Source organism: Buteo buteo, chromosome 17 (genome assembly GCF_964188355.1).
Source record: "Buteo buteo chromosome 17, bButBut1.hap1.1, whole genome shotgun sequence".
NCBI lineage: Eukaryota > Metazoa > Chordata > Aves > Accipitriformes > Accipitridae > Buteo > Buteo buteo.
The window spans coordinates 1,032,090-1,050,025 of record NC_134187.1 but is presented as its reverse complement, the minus strand read 5'-3'; the positions used below and the strand labels follow the sequence as shown (position 1 = coordinate 1,050,025).

The 17,936-nt window shown below is 52.4% G+C and overlaps 1 protein-coding gene across 1 annotated transcript; it reads right to left on the bottom strand.

Moving 5' to 3' along the window:
- Positions 1–265: 265 nt before the first annotated feature.
- Positions 266–16,966, bottom strand: LOC142040714 (interferon-induced very large GTPase 1-like). The gene is made up of 4 exons (XM_075048851.1): positions 16,876–16,966; positions 14,472–14,669; positions 12,122–12,484; positions 266–8,619 (listed from the first exon to the last, which is right to left on the bottom strand). Exons 3-4 carry the CDS (start codon positions 12,189–12,191, stop codon positions 1,304–1,306), a joined length of 7,386 nt encoding a protein of 2,461 aa, XP_074904952.1. The 5' UTR covers positions 12,192–12,484; positions 14,472–14,669; positions 16,876–16,966; the 3' UTR covers positions 266–1,303.
- Between the last annotated feature and the right edge of the window lie 970 nt (positions 16,967–17,936).

Here is a 17,936-nt window from a genome sequence, read left to right as displayed (position 1 = left end):
GCCTCCCTTATCACTTGTTGGTCAGATTTGTTTAACTGGATGTTCTCGTTTACAGCTTCCTCCCCTCCTTATTATCCCTTGAGACATCGAAGAAGGTTCTTGACCAGACACCCTGAAAGGAGCAGACACTATCCTTCCACACACCCTTCCACAGACCATCGCCCAGTTGCTGCCTGCCTGTCTTCACAGCACAAACGCTGAATTCACACACAGCTGTGGCTCACCTGGAATTAAAGGATACAGAGACCGGTCCAGTCCAATTTGACTAGTTTATTAGCAAAGACTACAAGGGATTATAGTGAATCACCACTTTGGCCAACTCTCCAGGAGGGCTTGGTCCTCGGGTTTCCAGTGGCGTTGCAGGAACTGCACAGCAAAAACCACCAGCCACCTCACTGGTGCAGTCCCAGCTGGTTACACGTTCTCCAGACCACGGCTCCGTTGCCACTAGCCTGTCTGGACAGCACAAACACCAACGTCACACACTGCCGATGGCTGCCGAGGAAGCTGCAAAGATATATAATTCTCCACATTGGTCATACAGAGGCTTTTGCTCAACAGCTAAGCAAACGGCAAGAGCAGTTGCTATTGTGGCTAAGAGCTGGAGGAAAGTTCCCCAGGCCCAGGCACCTGAGTAGGAACAGCTCACCTTAACATATGAAGTATAGCTAGCGAACATTGAGTTAAGCCACTACCTAAATCCACATAGGCTGTTGTGTTAACTGCTTTAATGATATCGGAGACAGAGCAGCTGCTGGTCTCAGTACTAGCTCAGTTTATCAATAAGGGATCAATAAGGGAATGATAATCCTGAAAAGCTAAACAGCACAGCTTGCAGCCAATGTTGAGCTGCTCTCAGATCCTGCAGCCCTTTCTTTAAGTGTGACAAGTACTTGCTGCAGGAAAACTGGGGTTTTACCAGTGTCACTTATTTTCTCATAGCAGCTGATAAAATTGGTACTTTCTAATGCTGTCTTTGCTCTCCATCTGGCACTTGGTCTTTATCTTGGCCATATGACTGCTCACTGCAGGAATTTTTTGCTTTTTTGCTCCAAGACAAAGTGGAGGTAAATGTTTATGGCAAGAAGGGAAGAGTATGCTGACTTTATCATGAGGCAAGGAAATTTCTGAGCGATGGCAGAAGTAGCATGCCTTATTTCACCCAACTTTGTGAGCAATTAGATATTGTTTTCTTCATATGGCTTGAGGTCGTAGTCATTATAACAATGTTTTGTGGATAGACTTGTACTATGTTCTTCCAAAATGGAAAGCAGTTGCAGTTCTTCCTTCAGATCAACCTGACCTAAAGCTGCTCCAGTTCGTCAAGCGCTTCTTGCTTTGTCATTCGCTGCCATGAAGCAGGGATTTCTCCTTTGCCATGAAATTTCCCGTTGTAACATTCTTCTAGCTCTGTCCTGAAATGGCACACAAACCATTTCCAGTACGCTTGCATGGATGGATCAGAAGGAATGTTCCAAGTGGAATAAGGAGGTCCTGCATCCCGGTATCTCTTGTAGGGGATCCATGTGTCTTCACCAACCCTGAATAAACAGTCACTTGCAACGCTACTAGAACAAATATCAATGACCAGATTGTCTGTTTTATGCCACCTGAATCCTGCCAAAACTTGTGGACGATGGAAGACAAGCTGATGGTCTCCGCTGTGATTCGGTATGGTGCTTGTGCAAACAGCCCCACAAAAGGGACACTGCTCCCAGCACCCTGCAAACTGTTCAGCCAGGATTGTGTGAGGCTGTGTTTCAAATGAGTTCATGTCAGCACTAGCAAGCTCTTCCTTGAGACGATCCTTCAGGGAAGCCAGTGCTTCTGTCACGGCATTATTCAGGAACTCTATGTCTGTTATCTCCTGATGCTCAATGCCTTTCAGGTCCCTTCTGGGCAAGCTTAGCACCTCTCCAAGTGTGCTGCAAAATTCATCCAGCCAAAGAGAGATTTTGTCTTTTCTGTCTTTTCTGTTTTTGACAATGTTGGTTGATTTAAAAACAGCTGACTGGATGCTTTCATAGAGGTGAGTAAGGGAGTCATCTAAAAACTTCTCCAGCCTCCTGTTCTCATCTAAACAGTACATCTCAACACATGTCTCAATGTAACTCAGTAAAAAGTCGTCTGGGTGATTAAGGTACTCCTTGAAATTCTCAAAATCTTCTTCTTCTGCCAGATATCTCAGTATGCAAACTTCCAGAGAGGATCTATTGCCATTGAAATCTGGGATTTTACCCTTCATGTCTCGAGCTATGGCAAGAGCTGTCCTCTCATAGACTGCCTGGTGAAGAGCTGGGGCAATCTTGTCACACAGGTAAACAGCAAATATTGTGATAGAAGTGGCTCCTCGGCAGGAAATCTGGAAACTTTTAAAGAAATCTTCTCTCTTGCTCTCCAGGTAGATGGCTGGATCATTTGCTTTTTTGAATGCTACATGCATGGCTTTAAACCTTTCTGCTGCCATTCTGCACAGATACAGTGATAAATCTATTCTGTAATCTGTATTAAAACTATATTTTGCATTGCTAGGGACAGAGTTCATACCTTTCTGTACTTCATTTAGTATTTCATGAATAAAACTTCGACTATAATCCCTTTTCTCCTTTTCCTTCTTATCAATGTTTACCTTCACACACGCTATGATGTTATCTGTAATGCGGTGCATGTTGCTCACATCAGCATCCTCAAAATTCATACTCAAGATGGCCCAACGTTTTTTCTTAGCGACATGTTTCTCCAAGTCAACAGAAAATACCTTGCGTTTGGGAAATGTCCTGATTCGTGCATGTAACTTAGGCTCCTTAAAGTGATCTAGAAGGACATTTTCTATTTCCACATCGATATCAACCTGTTCCACAGGGGGAGCAGCAGAGGAGACTTCAGTAATCCAGATTGCCCAGAGAGAAATAAAGTTGTCTCTCAGTTGTCTTTCACTTAGTCTCTGGCCTTTTAGAGACAGAGCCAACTGCCTACTCCTTTTCAGGAGCTCGTTTTCATATTCTGACTTCCTTGCATCCAGTTTACACTGGTTCTTCTTTAGTTCAATAAGATTCTCACACTTCTTTTTCGTTTCAAGAAGAAGAGACTCTTTTAGTTCTTTCAGCTTCAGTTCCGTGCTGCCTTTCCACTGGACCAGTGTCTCAGAGTCTCTGTCTTCACTGAAATACTTTTCCATGTCTTTCATGATCGCATCGCTTGTCCCTTGCACTAGTTTTTCAAGGTGTTCTGTGGTGACCTTCTGCAAGTCCCCATTCCGAATTTTATTGTCCAGTTTCATTTGCAAGTCTAAGATGTGACTCCTCAGCTGCCAGGTCCACTGACTAAATGCGGTTTCCAGTTTCTTGTACACAGCAATCTCCACAGAATTCTTGAAGCTGAAAATGAAGTTTTCATTCAGCAAAGCGTTCCAGAGGTCACTAATACGAACTTTCAAGCTCGAGAGCCTCAAAATGCTGCCCTGTAACTCCTTTGTGGCAGCTTGGAGAATTTTGCTCTTTAATTCCTGGACGTTCTGGCTGTAGGTGGGGTTGGGTGGTGCCATTGGGGGGTTTCCTTCCCACAGGTGAGCAAAGTAATGGATGTGGGTGTTCACATCAAAGCGGATGACGTCGCTGAAGCAGGAGATGTCACAGAATTCCTGCTGGGCAGCTGTCACAGTCATTTCATCCAACTTTTCCTGCAGACGTCTTTGTCCTTCCATGTTCTGTTCCTTGGCAGTTATTTCTCCCACATTTTGGTGTACAAACAGGCAGCTTGGGGAAAGATTTACTTGCTTCATCCTCAGAAAAGCCTGGACAGCAATCTGAAGGACATCTTGCATTTCTGAAGGATTTTCTCCAAAGATATTGATCAAAGTCATGTTGCCGATGCCAATGACAAAGGTGGCCAGCTCGTTGTCATGATTACGGGACTGTTTATTGGCCATCTCTATGGCACGAAGTCCCTCTGTGTCAACAACTAGCATGTAATCAAAGTCCAGATCTTGTTGCAGCTTCTCGTCCACTTTAATTAGCTGCATAAATGCTCCCCGGGTGCACCTCCCTGCACTGACACTAAACTGAAGACCAAACATGGCATTCAACAGGGTTGACTTCCCTGTACTCTGGATGCCAAGCACTGAGAGAACAAATACTCGTTTGTCCCCTAGCTTCTCAATTAATCTGTCAAAGATTGCTCCGATCCATTGTAATGGTACGTAAGAAGCATCACCATCCATCAGCTCGACAGGATGCCCTGAAACCATCAGATCAGCTGCAATTTCAGGTAGTTTGACACAACAGTTATCCTTTGAGTTCATTGATTCCAGAGCTTCATAAATCTGCCCTATCTCTCTCAAAATATGCTCAAGGCCAATGGATGAATCGTTGATTTCACTGGAGAGGGCATCTAACTGACTCAGCAACAGAGGCTTCACATTGTTTTTTTCATTGGTTTTCTTTATTGCCAGGATTTGAGACCATAACTGGTGATACTCTCTCTTCAGTTCGTCAAGGCGACCAGAGGACAGGTCATCCATAAACACCTTCATCCACTGCAGGAAGTATTTCTTGGCATCTGCTGGCTGTGACTGGAGAAAGCCAAGGACTGATTTCATCAGCTGATTGAGGGGGAATGCCTTCTCTAGCTGCTTTCTTCTTATTGCTGACTTCTCTGACTCAACTTGGCTCCGATGATGCTCTATGCTCTTGTTCCCCTTTTCCTGCAAGCGAGTGAGTTCTTTGTCCTTTTTGCACCACGTGTACCACAGTTTTCCTTGAAGAGGCAGTAGCTGGGATTTGATCTCAGACAACTTCTCTTTCTTTAGAAGCTTTACCAGCGCCTTTGCCTTTTCTTTGGCTGTCACACACGCATCTGTATCTTCGTCGACTAAGAACCCGTGCTTGCGAGCTTTGTCCAGGCAGGCGTCAAGGCTGAAAAGCATGTTAGACCCTTCCAGGAGATCCCTGATTGTTTTTGTCAGCTCGCCCGTTAATTTTGCTTCGTTTTTGTTCTTGATACCTATTCTTATGTTTTGCCTAGATTGGCCAGGTGCAACATTCTCTTTTTCAGTGAAAAGACAAACCAAAGGACTTTGCGACTGCCACAGGTCACGTAAAATTTTCTTCCCTTTCTCGTCATTCTGATCAGAGTTGGATATGAAAGCCACGTTCACAGCAGAGATCTCCTGTAAAAACTGCAGCTGTTCTTCGTGATCCCTTGCATCTCCATGCAGGTTACAGAAAGCAACACAGCAGTCAAAGCTGTCATCATCACTGCCCCGGGGACAGTACCAGGAGATCTCCACAACACCTTTCATCAGCAAACAGTCTTTGGTGCTGCCTTTGCAATGTCGATGGAAAAAAGTGTCATGGTTTTGTTTGCTCAGCAGAGCATTCAGGATCTGAGACTTGGAAGAGGAGGGAGAACTGCCGATCCTTAGGAAGGACACAATGGGTGTCTTTGCCTGGTAAATGAGTTGGTTTTTGTAACTGTTAATTCTGGTCTGCTTTCCCGACTTCTCAGACCCTTTCCAGCTCTTTTTTATTTGACTGAGGGACCAGAGGGGGAACTCTATCTGTGAAGTGCATGGGTCTGGTACCAGGAGAGGTAGCGCAAATTGGCAGAAAGCAAGCTTCGTTGAAATGTACTGTCTCATGAAATCATCAGCGCAATGAAAAATTGCCATCTGGAGGTCCATGGGGTGCACACTACTGTCCTTGGTTGCAGACTCAGGGCCTTCTTCCTCCAAATCAGTGAAAAATTCATCAAAGGACTGCGAGGGTTCATGCTCTTGCTCTGTGGTTTTTGGCACAGCTGCGAGTCCTGGGTTGCTGTCGTCCTTGCAAGTCAGGTACCTCACCCGATAATCCACAGTTAATAGCTTTTGCAAGAAGTAAAATGGTAGTTCATTGTCCTTGCTGGGCTGGCTGTCATGTAAAGATGTCTTGTATATGATGTGGAAATCTTCAGTCCCCATTTTTCTTGGATAGTGACTTTCTAGTCCAAGGCGCTTAAGTAAGTGGAGGAACTCTTGGTTTGCAGTGGCTTGATTTGTTTTGGATTCGCTGCTGTCTGATTTGGAATTGGACTGACTGGAAGACTCTGTTCTTTGGAAAGTGTCTTCCATGTCTTTGATGATACTGTGTTTCTTCAGATCGTCACATGTGTCATCCAAGCGCCCACTGATGAAGGAATGCAAGTCACTTTCCAGCTTCTCCCAGTCTTTGAATGCACTGTGCTTTTCAAGGAGAGTTTTTATTTCTGCGGACCATAAGTTTTTCATCTGATCTTCCATGAAAACTAAACGCTCATTCTTCTGCTCAGGGGACACCGCTTTATATTCAGACGTCACAGTTAGACCCAGCAGCAGCAGGAATGCCTGGGCTCTGTAAACATCTTGCTCCTTCAGACTCAGATACTCCTTATGTCCCATTTGGATTTCATTTATCATGAAGTTAATTTCAGGACATCCAAGGAGGTACTGAAAAGTGCTCCTTTCCACCTGGTATCCCATGCTGGTCGTAATTAAAAGCACCAACAGTTCTATGTCTTTCTGTGCCCTTTCCTGGAGAAACTGGAGTAAGGAATAAACAGCTAGACTTACAGTCAAGGTGGCTTTTATCTTTGCTTCGTGAATGGCAGATGCAGAGGTTTCAGGTGCGTAGGTGGCTTCCTGGATGTACTCCTTCATTTGCAGCAGTGTCTTGGTGAGATCTTCAAGCTCAGAAACATTGGGAGTTTCGGGAAGCACGTGCTCAGTATGGAAGATCCATTGCATAATGAAGGAAGACCTGGGGAAGTCCTTGACAGAATAGACATGAGGATCCAAGAGGCACCTCAACAGAGACTTGATGTAGATGGTGTTTTCTGGAGGTGACTTCTCGCAAAACAGAACGGTATTCGCCAGGAACTCCTGCACTGCTTTGTCCGACAGGCATACGTTGATCCAGACACTATGGTTTCTGGTTTTTTCATTCAGATTCTGTTTGAAATCTATCAGCGTGAGCAGTTGCCTTTCATCCCCTGTCACGTCCCAGGCCCTCACGCGCTCCACGAAAGCTCTGGCCTCTTCCACTGCACTGACCAGTTCCTCTCCAAACATGGTGCCGACACTGTGATTCGTTAGCACCTCGTACGCGGCCCTGAGGCTGCTGCTCATCTCATAGATGGACTTGAAATCACTTTTGTGATTGAACAGGATTATATCCCACACTGGGATCAGCTGAAAGCCTCGGTCAATAACATGCCACGTTGCGTTATTAGTTACAAGCCCCGATTTCCATTGAGGAAGAGAATCCGTCTCTGATGGGCCCCCTGTGGTGGCCACGTAGAGCTGAACCTCTGTGTGGGCACTCCTGCTGTCTCTTCCCTGAAAAGAAGCCTGTGAGCTGGATTTCGAAGCATCCACGTCTGCTCCCACGCTGACACTGAAGCTGCTGTAGCTGGCCCCGACGTAGCAGTTCAGTGCTTCAGATGCTTGTTGCTTCACCTCTTCCCGCTGCTCAGCTCTGAATCCTTCCACGGATGCCTTCCACCAGAATATCCCCCCAAAGTGGAGGGGACCCTGGTTTACGTGGGACCCAAACCTGCTGAAGAAGCTCGCGCACCTGCTCTTCAGAGTGTGGGCCCTGTCTGCTTCCTGAGTGATGCTCAAAAGATGCTCGATGTCTTGCAGCTCCTGCAGGGCCGCATCCGAGAGGCAAAGCTGGTGCTTTTGGAAGTAGCAGGAGGCCAGCGGGATGTACTGGTACTTGGCGGTGCATATGTAGCTCTGCTCAGAGCGGGACTGGTGGGTGTCCTCTGACTGCAAGGACCTGCTGTAATCTACACCAGTTTCCACATTAAACCCCCAGAACCCGGCTTTGGCAGCAACGCTGATGCTGAACCCCAGCCGCTCCATGGACTTGGTGAAAGTGGCTTCTGCTGCAGAGGAGGAGAACTCCTTCCTCTCAAGCAGCGACCCTTGCTCTGGACTGGCGAGCTTGAATCCGTCGGGAACCCTGATGAGCTGGTCTCGCCTTGCCAGCACATCCGCAAGGCCGTTCGTTCTGTAAATGCCCTGCAGGGCCAGTCCCCCCGACGCCCGCCTCAGGACCTCCGTGTCGGAGACGTTCTCACCCCGGCCCGCTGACAGCTCCTGCTGCTCCAGCTGCTTCCGGATGCTCTCCAGCACGTCCACCAGTGACTTCTCCAGTGGTGCCCAGTACTCTTTGGGAATCTCCATGGCTTGCCACAGAGCCTCCTCTTTCTGTCTTAGAACATCCTTGCTGTGGCTGCGGCTGTTGCGCATTTCTTTCAGCTCCTTCAGGGCGAGCTTGGCCGCTTCTTGCCTCTGCTTTGTTAGCTCCAAGCGCTCCTTCTGCAGCTCCTCAAAAGTTGCTTTGCTGTCTGTTAGTTCCAGGAGTTTTCGGAGCGCCTTTGTTTCCCAGGGGTACCGTACTTCGCACTCCAGCTTAAGGTAGTCCTCATACTGCAGATGTTTCAGGGCTTCTCTGGACTTGACTCCCAGTATCTGCGACAGTTTGGGGAGCCAGTATCCATCATCTAGTCCTTCTTTCTCACATGCTTCTGCCAGTAGTCTTTTAGCAAGATGTGCCTTTTGATCATCCTCTAGTATGTCCTCCTGTGAACCCATGGCTGTGGAAGAAGAAAACAGACTTTCTTTAAGGTATGTTGTAAGAGGCCAGGGCCTCTTACAAGAGGGCTCTCCAGCAGCTCTAGCCCTGGGGATTCCTCCTACCCGGTTGCTGGAGCCCAGCCTGGGATGCCCCAAGACCTGGGGGTCTCTGTCGCGGGACGATGGATGTGCCTGCTGCTTTACCATTTGCAGGTTCAACCCTGAAGGTGAGCGTCTATCCTGGAGACAACACTCACAGACACACACACACACACGCTCTCTGTCTTGGCCACGCAACCTGCCGTGGACAAGGTGCTGCTTTCAACAGTGCCCATAAATACCCAACAGGACTTATAAACACATAAGTACAGGCAGCTGTGGGCATTCGTGAATCCCCTGAGCACCAGCACAGCCCCTCTGTCCATCCAACACCCCTGCCTGCATCCTGCACCCTCTTACCAGCCCCGCGGGTCTCCTGCTCGCTGGCTGGTCCAGCTTGGTGCTCACCAGCAAACAGAGGTACGCACTCACACACTCATCTCATGGGCACCCCACGCTCACAGGACACACTCACCCCGAATACCCAGCACCAGGCACACAGGCTGTGACCCGCGGTCCCGCTCCAGCTGCCGGCGTGGAGCCCCTCACTCGCCTCACTCATGCCCGTTCCCCCCAGGAGCTGGTTCTTGGGACGTACATCATTCCCACCCCAGTGGCTGGGAAAAATCCAAGTTGTTCCCATCCAGAGCTGTGCCTGGAGCATCCTGTTGGCCCATTGTTAGTGACTGGAGACTTTGGGTCATCGGCATTGTCTCCGGGACCCCCTGTCTATCCAGTCTGCGTCCCTGTGTGGTTTTGTTTATCATTTCCCCCTTCATTTAGTATCCCATATGCACTGGAAAGGTCCTTGGCTGCTAACCTTAATGGAGCTGATGCTCTCACTGTCCATGTGCCTTTATGCCTTTTCTTTTAAAAAAAGATCCCCCCAGCATTGGGATCCTCCCCCAGTACCCAACTGCTGCAAATATTCTGATAAAGAAAACAGAATTTAATCACATAGAAGAGTTAGGTTTGATTAATAAGTAAAATTGTGAAGCATAATGTATAGGATTGTTAAGTTTGAAATGTAGCCATAGAATCTTTAGGAACTGTGTTATGTGCGACTATAGGAACCTTAATATTGTTGAAGTTTGAAATAGCTAACCATAGACACCTCACCAGGAAGTTACTGTTTTTTCTATGTTTTGTTTCAAGAAACTAAGGAAACTGTCATGGACACCAGTTATGCTGCTTGGAAACCCCTTACCCTTCCCATCTTGATTTGAGTATCGAAGACTCCAATCAGTAGAGCTAAGTGAAATTGACCAATGATTGTTTTTAAATAAGAATATTGATAAGGTTATATAATCAAAGGACCAATCATTATAAAGGTTAAATTTAAGAGCGAGCATAGTATGCATTTTTATGTAAAGAGCTTATGTAACAATGACCTGACAGAAAAAGTCTGTAAAAACAGATGGATTTTGATACTAAGTGGGACACGCCTTTCTAGGAGTGATCCCCTGTGTCGCCAGCGCTGCAATAAACGAAGTGCCTGCTTCTTAACTTCACATTGGTGTTAAGGAGTTTTATTCTGGATTTTGGTAACACAACTACCAGCTGACCTCTCAAATACCAGCCCTCCTGCCAGCACCATGCAGCCACCAGCAAGGGAGGGTTTGGGGCTCACGCCTGCTTTCTCGAGAAGATGTGGAAGGATGGAGAGCAGGCTGAAGGATGGAGAGTGGGCTGGTCTGTAAGAGCAAAGCCTGGACACCTGTGGAAAAGTCCCAGCTCCAGATACACGGGCTGCCCAGTTAACATCTGTGCTCTCTGGTCAGGCTCAGCCAGCCTCAAGACAAAGTCTGGATGTGGCAGAGACGGGGGGAGCAGCACTGACAACGTGGCAGCACGTGCCACGTCCCACCACTGCCCAAATCATGCATCTGCTGCTGTGGGTGAAGCTCAAGCCCCCGAAGAGAGCGGGAGAAACACGAGGGGGGTTGACCCCACCAGCAACTAAGCACCCACCAGCAGCTCGTGCATTCCCACCAGCGGGACTGGGGAGAGAAGTGGAAAAGCAAGAGCAAGAAACACTCCTGGGTCAAGATAAGGAGAGCTTAGCAAGCGAAGGAAAGCTGCACGTGCTCGCAAAGCAAAGCGGAGTGTTTATTCACTACTTCCCATCGGCAGGCAGATGTCCAGCCGCTCCCTGGGAAGCAGACCCTCAGCGCACGTGATGGCCGCAGCCGCCAACATTTCCCCTTCCTGCTCCTTCTCTCCAGCTTTGATTGCTGACCATGACGCCATGCGGTGCGGTCCACTTGGGCACCTGTCCTGGCTCTGTCCCCTCCCAAATTCTCGCCCGCTGGCCCATTACCAACGCTATTTCAGCCTCAGATGCCTGAAACAGCACCGCATGGCTGCAACTGAGATCATTAACTTCAGCCCAGCCAGACCCTGAACTAGCACCCAGGCACACTTGGAAGTCCCAGCATGGCTTCATATTTTTTCAAGAGTAAGGAAAAACCACATGCAATTGCGTTAATGCACTCAGAGGATGACTAAGCATATTTGCGGAATTACTCAGGATCGCTTTCTTGCTTGGAAGCGAATGAGGGAAGCAGGAAGGCTGGCAGCTTGACCTGCCATGGGACTGCCTGCACCCCGTTTCATGGCAGCAGCCCCTTTGAGAGTGTTTTCCCCAGCCCTGCGCAGGGGAACCGGGCTCTGGAAGCGCTTGTGCCTTAGAGGGACCAGAGACTGTAGGAGAGGCTGGAGGAGGTGAATCCCACCATCACTCCATAGGGAGGAAAAGGAAGAACTCTCCCCCCTAGGCTTAGGGACAGAGCAGGATGTCCCACGAACAACACTCGTTACCCCAGTGCTGCCACGCTCTCTAACAAGCAGCACGGGAGGCAGGCACCACCACCCAAGCAACCCACGCACCCCAGCACCCATTGCTTCTGTACCCCCGTTAATGCTGACAGAGAGCATGCCATGGGAAGAGTTATTATCAGCGATGTTCCCCAAATTAGCCGTTGCAGCCTCCGAGGCCACAGGAGGGCCCACAGAGCTGCCAACCCACCTCCCCGGTTTTGCTCTGACACGTCCCAGCCCTGTCCCCTGTCTCCAGAGCAGGGAAGCAAATGACATCAGGGTGCAGGTCCATGCACAGCTCCACAGCCGCCCCGGCCCCTGGCCCGCAGCCCAGCTGGGCTTCAGGCGAGCGCACCCATCCTGACTCACCGTGGGGCTGTGTCACACCTGGGGTGGGCAGGATCAGCCCTGGCTGGGAGGAACATTGATGGCTCCCTCCCCATCCAGCCCTGCTGCCAGCTCTTGAAGCCAGGCTTTGCACCTCCGCAGACATCGGTCTGCCCTGAATCCCCCCGGCATGTCTTCTCCTTCCCCACCTACTCCTGCTCTGACCCCCTCGCCTCCTTCCTGCCCTCCCAGTTCAACCCTTGCAGCCACACACACCTTGATCTTCCTCAAACAGGCTGGCGAGCAAAGGCTGCTTCCTCCATCCCACGCTCGGAGCAGAGACCATTCGCCTGCTGCCCTAAAACCCCTTATTCCTTCCCTGGCATCTCTCAAGGGACAGGAAAACACATGAAAGACGAAGCAGAAGACAAAGAAGATCCCAGCTCTCTGCCGACCCCCAGCTCCCAGCATCCCAGAGCTCATCAGCAAGTTCCTACCGTCTTGGCAGCTCCCAGGCTGGTGTCAGCCCAGCCTAGCCCCTCTCTTTATAGAGCCGACCCGTCTCCAAGATGGCTTGTTGCTTCCCGTTCGTAAAGGCAGCGAGGAGGGCTTCTGCTTTCCTGGAAATCAGTACGTTGCCTGCAAAAGAGAGTGAAAGTGAAACTCGGCAGCTGCTGCCTGCGCTGGGGCTGAGCCAGGCAGGTCAGAAGGCAGCAGCAGCCCCGGGTATCCACATCAAGCTCCCAGATCGTGTCCTGGGCTCTGCACAGGGGTGCCCAGTGCGCCCATCCAGAGCTGGTGGGGTGCTGGCAAAGCTGCTGCCTGTAACCAGGGAGAAAGCAGCAGGGACTGGGCAGCACTTGGGCCTTTTGGCTGGAAACCTCCCCAGCCTGCTCCTCTTACTCATGAATCATCGAATCACAGAATGGTTTGGGTGGGAAGGGACCTTTAAAGTAATCTAGTCCAACCCTCCTGCAATGAGGGAAGGGACACCTTCAACCAGATCAGGTTGCTCAGAGCCCCGTCCACCCTGACCTTGGATGGTTCCAGGGATGGGGCAGCGACCACCTCTCTGGGCAACCTGGGCCAGTGTCTCACCACCCTCAGCATAAAAAATTTCTTCCTTATATCTAGTCTGAATCTTCCCCTCTTTCAGTTTAAAACATTGCCCCTTGTCCTGTCTCTACAGGCTTTGGTAAAAAGTCTTTGCCTTTCTTATAAGCCCCCTTTTAGGTACTGAAAGGCCGCAATAAGGTGTCCCCGGAGCCTTCTCTTCTCCAGGCTGAACAACCCCAACTCTCTCAACCTGTCCTCACAGCAGAGGTGTTCCAGCCCTCGGATCGTCTTTGTGTCCCTCCTCTGGACCCGCTCCAACAGGTCCATGTCTGTCCTGTGCTGAGGACCCCAGAGCTGGACGCAGGACTCCAGGTGGGGTCTCACCCCATCGGAGCAGAGGGGCAGAATCCCCTCCCTCGACCTGCTGGCCACGCTGCTTGGGACGCAGCCCAGGGCACGGTTGGCTTTCTGGGCTGCGAGCGCACATTGCCGGGTCTCGTCCAGCTTTTCACCCACCAGTCCCCCCAAGTCCTTCTCTGCAGGGCTGCTCTCGATCCCTTCAGCCCCCAGCCTGTGTTAATACTGGGGGCTGCCCCAACCCATGTGCCGGACCTTGCACTTGGCCTTGTTTGAACCTCAGGAGGTTCACACAGACCCACGTCTTGAACTTGTCCAGGTCCCTCTGGATGACATCCCATCCCTCAGGTGTGTCAACCGCCTCACTCAGCTTGGTGTCATCTGCAAATTTGCTGAGGGTGCTGATCCGGGGCTGCCTCAGGGGAATCCCAAAGACACCCCATGGGCATCACCCCTCCAACCACAGCCCTGCACCCAGGGTCCCCCCAAACCTGCTCCCCCCAGACTCACCTTTGCCCTACCCAGCTGATGCTGCCTACCCAGGGACTCCCCCACCTCCTGGCTCCCCTCCCTCTTTGGGGGGGTCCATAGGATCCAGTTGGAGCCCCCTGACCTCTCAGACACGAGACTCGGGGTGCCATGGGAGGGTATTGCAGGGGGAAGGACCACTCGTGCCACACACACCCCCCCGCCCCAGGGAATCAGGTCCCAGGGACGGATCCTGCCCCACCAGCTCACAGCCGCCCGGGAAGCCTGCCTGGTGGTGGCTGTACCAGCACGGGGGGGGGGGGCTGGCCACCTTCCCACTGCTGCAAAAGTTTAGGGCTGGGAAAATACCAAGGGAGAGCAGGCTGCAGCCTCCCTCTCCCGGGCTGCCGGTGGGCTTGGGCTTTCAGCGCCGAGTGAAATCTGGGAGCGGAGACCCCTCTGTCATTGCCAGGAAGGTGTTTATTTTGCTCCTCCCGCCAACCCTGGGGACAGAGGCGATGGATTTCCCCATTGCAGCAAGTCGGGACCTCGTCCCCCCCACCACGCTTGCCCCTCTGCCCCACGGATGGACAGCCCACTGTGCCCCATCGCTGGAGGGTCGCTCCTGGGGCTGGGCTGCCCCGTGGTTGCAGCAGGGTCCTGGGGGACTGGGTAGGACTCCCCCCCAGCTTGCCAGAGCTGGTGGGACCCCATGGGAGCCGGCAGTGGCACAAGGGGCAGCCACCTTCAACTTGTGCTGCCGGGGACCCGGTGACCACTTCTCCTGCAGGTCTGGGCTTCTCGGGGGGACACAGCGACCTCGGGGCCCCCTCCAGCACCACTCCTGCCTCAGGTGTTCAGTTCCAGCTGCTGCTTTGTCCTCCCGTGGCGTCACCTCTCCTCCCGCAGGCTCCGGAACATCCATAGGGACACCACCTTCACTCTGGGGAGAGAGGCGATGGTGACCACCTGGGGGGACCTGCCCGCGCAACCCCCAGCATCGTCACAGCCAGTGCCCACCCTGAACCCACGGCCCCGGGGTGGAGGATGCTCACCCCCAACGATGCTCAGCAGCTCTTCGAGCTCCTGCTGCAGCCGCAGTCGCAGCAGTTCCCGCAGCAGCTCCCGGCGCCGGCTCCGCGGGGCCACCCCCATGCGCCGCAGGGTCCCCTCCGTCAGCCGCAGCAGGACCCGGCCCGAGACGGCGTGCTCCTGCGCCAGCTCCGCCAGCTCCCGGGTCCCGCTCCGCGCAGCCAGCCAGGCACCCACCTCCGCCACCGTCCACTGCCCCGCCGGGCGCTGCTCCCACCGGGCCCCCTCCGACACCTGCGCCGGGAGGAGAGGGGCGAGCTGGGATGTCCCCTCATCCCCAGCCTGTCTCTCCAGCCCCATGGAAGCTATAGGGTCAAGCTGGCTCCTCCATGCTGCAGTCCCCCCTACCCAGCCTGAACGTGACCCTCAGTCCTATCCCCGCACCTGACCTTCACGTCCCCATCCTCCACCCGTGGGGGGTCCCCCAACCGCCAGGACCCTGCCACAGTTATCCGTGGGGCATCTCCAGCCCCTGAACCCCTGCCCACGCTCACCTCGGCCGTTGGGCATCCTTCCAGCAGTGCCTCGGCCCCATCCTGCACCCGTGTGTCCATGTGGGGCAGCGTGCAGGGCAGCTCAGGCTCCCTGCAAACGGGGCTTCGTCAGCCAGGGGTCCCATGGCTTTCCCCAGGACCACCATATCCTGCCAGCCAAATAACCCCCCCAGCCCCTCACCACGGCAAAGCACCCCATCCCATGGTCCCTGCCCACTGCTGCCTCCCCAGGAGGATGCGGGTGGCCGTCCTCCTCGATCCCACCTGGTCCGTGCCCCCCGGCCCCCCCAGCAGAAGGGGGCTGCTCACCAGGGTGCTGGGCCGGGGGCCACAGCGAGGCCCCATTGCCCATCTTGCCACATGGGCATGCAGAGCCCGGCACACCCAGGAGGTGAGATCAGCCCCGACTTGCCCATGCCCACCACCTCTGTGAGCCTGGGCGGGGGGGACACTGGCACAGCACAGCTCCCCCAGCTCAGCCAGGACCCCTTCCCCAGCCTGACCCACCTCCTCCTCCTCACCACCGTCCACTCCAGGTCGGCGACGAACACCAGGAGAACGAAAGAAACCTTTGCCCCAGCCCTGCCTCTGCGGGCACAGCCCCGTGCACGCCCCGACAGCCCGGCTTCCCCCCCAGCAAAGAGCACTGGCAGGCTGCGAGGGGCTCCCCGCCATTTCGGGGAGCCGAGGGTCACAGCCAGGCTGGGTCAGAGGAGAGCAGAGCCGGGCTCTGTCTGTACCGAGAGCCGGTGAAGGAGTTCTGCAAAAGCTCTTCCATCTCCCCTCCTGCTTCCCTGCAGCCAGCCCGCCCAGCTTGCCCCAAGCATCTTCCCCACACAGACCACCACCCCACCACCGGACGCACCGGAGCAGCTTCACCTACAAGGACGGTGGCAGCGAGGGTCCCGGTGGGGACACGGGAGAGGCACCGGCAGAGCAGGCGGGAGGAGCAGGATGAGCCTCAGGGATGAGTCACATCCCGAAGGGCTGCAGCCCAGCCCTGCCGAGCGTGTAGGGACCCAGCCACCGGCTGCAACAGCCCATGGGGCTGCTCTCCCCCCTCCACTTTCCCTGAGACCCTGGAGGGGGATTAAATCCCCCCAGATAACTGTGAAAATGATCCACCATGGAACAGGCAGGCCAGAACAGTCGGAACAGGGCCACGGGGCTGCAAGGGCTGCCCCAGCACACTGGCAGCACGCTTGCACCTGAGCCGTGGAAGTATTTCACACCATCTCCCAGACAGAGCACAAGCAGCATCTTCCCAGCCCCAAACACGCCAGCACCAAGCAGCGTACATGCTTCAGCTCCCTCCGGTTACTGCAGCAAGCCCTATCCACACCTTTTCTCCCAGCACAGCCGCAACAGCCCCCTCCAGGCTTGCAGCAGGGGTGGTTTTGCCCCCACTATCCACCCATTGCTGCAGATAGGTCCGTGCCCACAGCGGCAGGACACGCGGGCTTAGCCTCATCAACAAAGCAAGCAGCTAACCATTTTTATTGCGTGGTGCTACATTATCCTCAAAGGCACCCACAAAACCAAACAGGCCCCTTCTCTCCTTACCCAGGTGGTTCCCACTTGGACCCACAGCCACCTCTCCGTGCCACGTTCCCACCGGTGCAGAGTTGCAGCATTGCACAAGATTTCCAACCAGGAATAAACAAGAACCACCCACTGTCACACCCATCCTTTATCTCAGGTGCATCTCCTGAGCTGCAGGGCTGTACAGCAGCTGGCGGGTCACAGAAGCTGTTTCTTTCATACGAAGGACTTGAAGGTTTTTGCAAGTTGTTTTAGAAGAATCTCTATTTCCTGGCAAGTAACACAAGCCATCCCCAGCTAACAAAAACAGAGATGAGCAAGGAAAATAACCCAGAACATTAACCAAAAGGGCAAGAACAACCACCTCGTCTTCCCAAAACCTTGGGAGAAAGACCACAAGCCTGCACACCTGAAGTTTATCAACAACATGATTCTGCATAAGCATTACGCTGCCCCTGTTTCTGAATTTTCAAAATGCCAGACACTGAAATTGTGTAATCAAGGTGCCATAGAGAAGCAGGAGTTACCAAAACAGTCTCAAAAGCATTGATTTTGATGATTCACTGGGGCTCTAGAGCTCAAGGTGGGTTCTGGGCAGATTTCACAGCAGCTGTCTCCCATTTCAGAAAGCAGACACCTGCTGCCACCTCAGAGCACACAGCCCCCACAACAAACACCACAGAAACCCTCCCCAACACATTTCAGGTGAGTGGAGGGAAAGAAAAAAAAACAGACTTTTTTTTTTTCCTGATTTATTGTGGCTAACATCAGTGACACTCATTTGTCAGAAGCAATTTGCTAATTCCAGTGCTGTTTGGACATCGCACAGCAAACTTCCTCTTTACAAACGAGATCAGCCAACTCAATTTGAACCCATTTCTGAAAACAGTTATTACTCCCTACAAGGACACATTAACTCACATCTCAGCCCACCCACCTCCAGTACTTTACATTCTCTTTATCTCCAAACTTAGTCCTCTGTACACAGCTTTGGAATCATTCTTCTCCAGGGGGAGAAATCTTGCTTATTGAAGAGTTACGGTAGAAATCAGATAGGTTACAAGGACGCCGGAGAGACTAAG

Excerpts from the sequence above, each read along its gene's own strand:
- LOC142040714 (XM_075048851.1), bottom strand. The coding sequence starts at position 12,191 with ATGGTCTCTGCTCCGAGCGTGGGATGGAGGAAGCAGCCTTTGCTCGCC. Across the intron at positions 8,620-12,121 it reads CCTGTTTGAGGAAGATCAAG|CCATGGGTTCACAGGAGGAC; the intron begins GTGTGTGTGGCT and ends CTTCTTCCACAG.